Below are 4,235 nucleotides of genomic sequence, written 5' to 3'. Positions count from 1 at the left end.
TGCTCTTACCATGATCAAATCGTCCAATTCTTTCATCCTCTTCATCAGAATCACCTTCACAGTGGTACCGAAATAGGACTTCCATAATGTTCTCTTGTACACAGCATCTTCTTTCAACATTCTCAAGTCGGAGGTTACCGACTGGGCAAAACTGTCATTTTGAACAGCTCTCCTGTAATTGTCCAATACATCAATGTTCTGTCAGCACGACAGCTGAATCAATGACCTTGTCCTCTTGGCATGTTTTTTTTTCTTCATGATGGCTTAAGGTTGAGGGTTCTATCCCTGGATCCTGCTGTACACCTGAGGATCTGCTGGCTATAGCTGGTTTACATGGTATGGACATCCTAGAAAGAATACATCCTAAACAGTGGTCAGAGTTCAACCTCCTGTTCTCCTGTTCCTCCTTTGCGTGCCACACCCTCTCCCATTTATACTGTATGTATGAGCAGATTTCAAACAAATGACTGCAGTAAGTGTTGTGGTGCTTATAAACACGAAAAGGGAAGGTTTTGGTAGATGGGAAAAAAATAAAAAATTAGATGGGAGCAATCGCAGATGAGTTCACAGGTCTTTCATACGGACTCTGAAATATCTATTTACATAAACAAACGGGTCATTGGTTTACTACTAGCTTCAATGCAACTTTTAATAAGAGTATTTTTCTGTTGTTGAAATTTATCCTAAATCAAAGAGGGAAAAACATCTGAATTCAGGGTAAAGACTTTATTATCATTATAACTCATAGCCAATACAGTTAGGCCTACATAACAAAAAATAGAATTTAACAAACTTTAAAGAGTTCCATATAGAATCTAATACCTTAAATTCAAATATGTATCAATCCTTTAATGCATTATTTCCCTTTTACACACCTTTAGCAACATTAGTTACCCCTAGATGTTTTCCTCTCTACTTTCATTTTGATTGAATGTCCTTAAGTCAGGTTAAGGCATTGGAGATCACCACAAGCATTTTAGAATGTCCCCCACTTCTTCTATGAATGCCATTATGGGGGTAACTAATCTCTGCAGGTCTAGCATTACTGATACGGCTTCTCTCCTGCGTGCCCACTGATCCACTTAAGGAATGATTTGAATGTTGAAAAATGTGCATCAGTCATATGTAAAGCTTTCCTACTGGTGGATGTCTGACTGAAGTTAGTAGTTAAGATGAAGGGTCTCTACAGTGAGATCAATGGTAAGGCTTCTCTCCTGTGTGTTCGCTGGTGTGATTTCAAGTTACTTTGTTGAGAGAAAAAGTCCCCACATTCAGAGCAGCAGAAAGGTTTCTCTCCCGTATGCACCCTCTGGTGAACCTTTAGCTGATTCGATGAGGTGAAGCGCTTCTCACAGTCATGACAGGAGTATGGCTTCTCTCCTGTATGTATTCTCTGGTGATGTTTGAAGCTGCCTACATAAGAGAAACTCTCCCCACATTCAGAACAATTATAAGGCTTTTCTCCAGTGTGCACTCTCTTATGAACAGTTAGATGGCTTGGTGAGGTGAAACCCTTTCCACATTCAGAGCAGGAGTAAGGCTTTTCTCCTGTGTGAATCAGCTGATGACGTTGCAAGTCTCGCAGATAGGAGAAACTTTTGCTGCAGGTAGAGCAGTGGTGAGGCTTTTCTCCAGTGTGTGTTCGTTGGTGACCTTTCAAGCCACTCAGTTGAGAGAAACTCATCCCACAGTCAGAGCAGTGGTAAGGCTTCTCTCCTGTGTGCACTCGTTGATGAACTGTTAGATGATGTGATGCAGGAAAGCGCTTCCCACAGACAGAGCAGGCATAAGGCTTCTCTCCAGAATGTTTTCGAAGGTGTCTTTCAAGATAAGATGGGAATGGGAAGCTCTCCTCACAGTGTGGGCAGTGGTGAGACCCTTTAGCTTTGCTTCCTTCCTGATGTTTCTTCCCTGATGCAGAAAATGTCTCAACTTGGTCAGAGGAGTTAGAGGTCTCTCCTGGGTGAATGACAACATAAAAACAGGTGAACAGGTGCAGCACACTTTATTTCATTTTTATTTAACCTGGCAAGTCAGTTAAGAACAATTTCTTATTTACAATGACTGTCTACCCCGGCCAAACCCGGACGACGCTTGGCCAGTGCCTCCAGCACTGAGATACAGTGCCTTAGACCGCTGCGCCACTCGGGAGCCTACATCCACAATCATTGTATCAAATTAAAATGTGTCCAATAAAGTAGTAGTGAAAATGGGTATAGAGAACTAACCTTCTAGTGTATGGAGAGTACTATTGAAGTGGGGCTAAGTAGGTTTCTCTGGTTGAAACTATAATGCTACATTTCCTTTCACTTCTTACCGTGATCAGATTCCCCAATGTCGTCTTCCTCCTCCTCTTCTTCTTCTTCTTTTATGATGACATTTAGGCCCAGTGTTTGACTGCTGTTTGACGGCTCCACCGATGCCATCTCTGGACTCGCTCCTGTGTGAATGAGAACATAACAAATTATGTCAAACAAATACTAAAACCATGTAACAAAGTGGTTGGCGGGCATCTAAATAACCAAAGTATGTACTTTAAATCTGCCTCGCTCGATCAACAACAGCCTAAAAATAGTGTCCTAAAAATAATGAAATTAATCTGACTCTGACTAAAAGGAAAGTAGGAAAACCAGCTGGCCTTGAGGACCAGAACACCACTGGGAAAGGGGGATACCTAGTCAGTTGTCCAACTGAATGCTTTCAACTGAAATGTCTTTCGCATTTAACCCAACCCCTCTGAATCAGAGAGGTGTGGGGGGGGCTGCCATAATCGACATCCACGTCTTCGGCGCCCAGGGAACAGTGGGTTAACTGCTTTGCTCAGGGGCAGAACGATAGATTTTTACCTTGTTAGTTCGGGGATTCGATCCAGCAACCTTCCGGTTACAGGCCCAATGCTCTAACCACTAGGTCTAACCGCCGTTGATAAAACCTGCTCTCTTACCTGGATAATCATCATATTCCCAAATCTTCACTTCCTCCTCTTCATCTTTCGTGATGATATTCAACAGGAGTGTTTGACTGCTGTCTTTCACTGATGCCATTTCTCCAGGGGTGCCAAGTGATATTGTCAGTCAGGACCCAGTCAGTATAGTCTTGGGCTCAGTGTGGAGAAGCGGTATAAAGCTGCAGGATGGTTATCCTCACTGTTCCAAAATGAAGTTCAGACTAACAACCTGTAAAAAAATTTTTTTTTTTATTTGACCTTAACTAGGCAAGTCAGTTAAGAACAAATTCTTATTTTCAATGACGGCCTAGGAACAGTGGGTTAAATCCCTTGTTCAGGGGCAGGACAGATTTGTACCTGGTCAGCTCGGGGATTCGAACTTGCAACCTTCCGGTTACTTGTCCAACGCTCTAACCACTAGGCTACGCTGTATGAAATGCACGACAATTATGTCATTTGATGGCTTGCTTGCTATATAGCTAGTTAGCACACAACTCTTGATTAAAACAACACATCCCATATTTTCTGATTTATTCAATGTTGCAACGCAAACTTAGTTCCCTGTCCCGGGCCCTGGGTGGCTAAGCAACGAAATAAAATCTACATGTGCAAGGTAGCTGGCTAACGTTACCTATTTTGGGTTTTAGCCAACATATTTCGCTAGCTAGCTAGATTAGCAGCTACATAATATTTGGTTTAGCTAGCTAACGTTACATATTTCCCTATGTTGCTTACTTGCGGGGGAAAAAACGTTATGTGGCGACATTATTTCGCAAAGCATTGTTTGTTAACTTTAGCTAATAGTTGAGTCTCAAACGTTAACTAGGCCTTCCCTAGTCATTTGCCCTGCAACAGACCCGCAAGCGGCGGGTTCTTACCTGAGGCCTTGTTTCGCAAAAATAGAATCAGAAAATATTTTTTGTGGACTGGTTGAAGTTATTGTTAAAATTATATTGATGACCTAACATCTCCTCTAAATTAAGAACCAGAACAAACGCAATAGCAACTTCCTCGTTTTCTTTCTCGACATAGTAGGCGTTTTGTCAAACTACACTTAATGTAGACACACGCCACCTGTTGTCCGGGAGTGTCTTTTTCTTCTTCGATGAGATTAAATGGCGGTTGGCATCCAATAACAGTTGCATTACCGCCTACAACTAGATTGAGCTATAAATCCATTGCAGCGGGAAGTTGGGGTGCTGCACTGGGCCATTAATAGTCTTGTATTAGAGGACCAGTATAGCCGCCTGCAGCACGTTGAAGAAAAATCAAAACGCACCCAACCCCA

General features: G+C 42.3%; 1 protein-coding gene across 2 annotated transcripts; it reads right to left on the bottom strand.

Moving 5' to 3' along the window:
• Positions 1 to 710: 710 nt before the first annotated feature.
• Positions 711 to 4,002, bottom strand: LOC106611386 (zinc finger protein 239). 2 transcript variants are annotated; one of them, XM_014211557.2, is made up of 4 exons: positions 3,305 to 4,002; positions 2,945 to 3,176; positions 2,318 to 2,440; positions 711 to 1,959 (listed from the first exon to the last, which is right to left on the bottom strand). In XM_014211557.2, exons 2-4 carry the CDS (start codon positions 3,042 to 3,044, stop codon positions 1,184 to 1,186), a joined length of 999 nt encoding a protein of 332 aa, XP_014067032.1. In that variant the 5' UTR covers positions 3,045 to 3,176; positions 3,305 to 4,002; the 3' UTR covers positions 711 to 1,183. The 2 variants fall into 2 exon arrangements, with proteins under 2 accessions (XP_014067032.1, XP_014067030.1); XM_014211555.2 differs by having other exon boundaries at positions 3,826 to 4,001.
• Between the last annotated feature and the right edge of the window lie 233 nt (positions 4,003 to 4,235).

This window comes from Salmo salar, chromosome ssa09, assembly GCF_905237065.1.
Source record: "Salmo salar chromosome ssa09, Ssal_v3.1, whole genome shotgun sequence".
NCBI lineage: Eukaryota > Metazoa > Chordata > Actinopteri > Salmoniformes > Salmonidae > Salmo > Salmo salar.
This window is presented reverse-complemented; position numbering and strand designations above follow the sequence as displayed.

Excerpts from the sequence above, each read along its gene's own strand:
- LOC106611386 (XM_014211557.2), bottom strand. The coding sequence starts at position 3,044 with ATGGCATCAGTGAAAGACAGCAGTCAAACACTCCTGTTGAATATCATC. Across the intron at positions 2,441-2,944 it reads GGAATATGATGATTATCCAG|GAGCGAGTCCAGAGATGGCA; the intron begins GTAAGAGAGCAG and ends TCATTCACACAG. Across the intron at positions 1,960-2,317 it reads CATTGGGGAATCTGATCACG|GAGAGACCTCTAACTCCTCT; the intron begins GTAAGAAGTGAA and ends TCATTCACCCAG.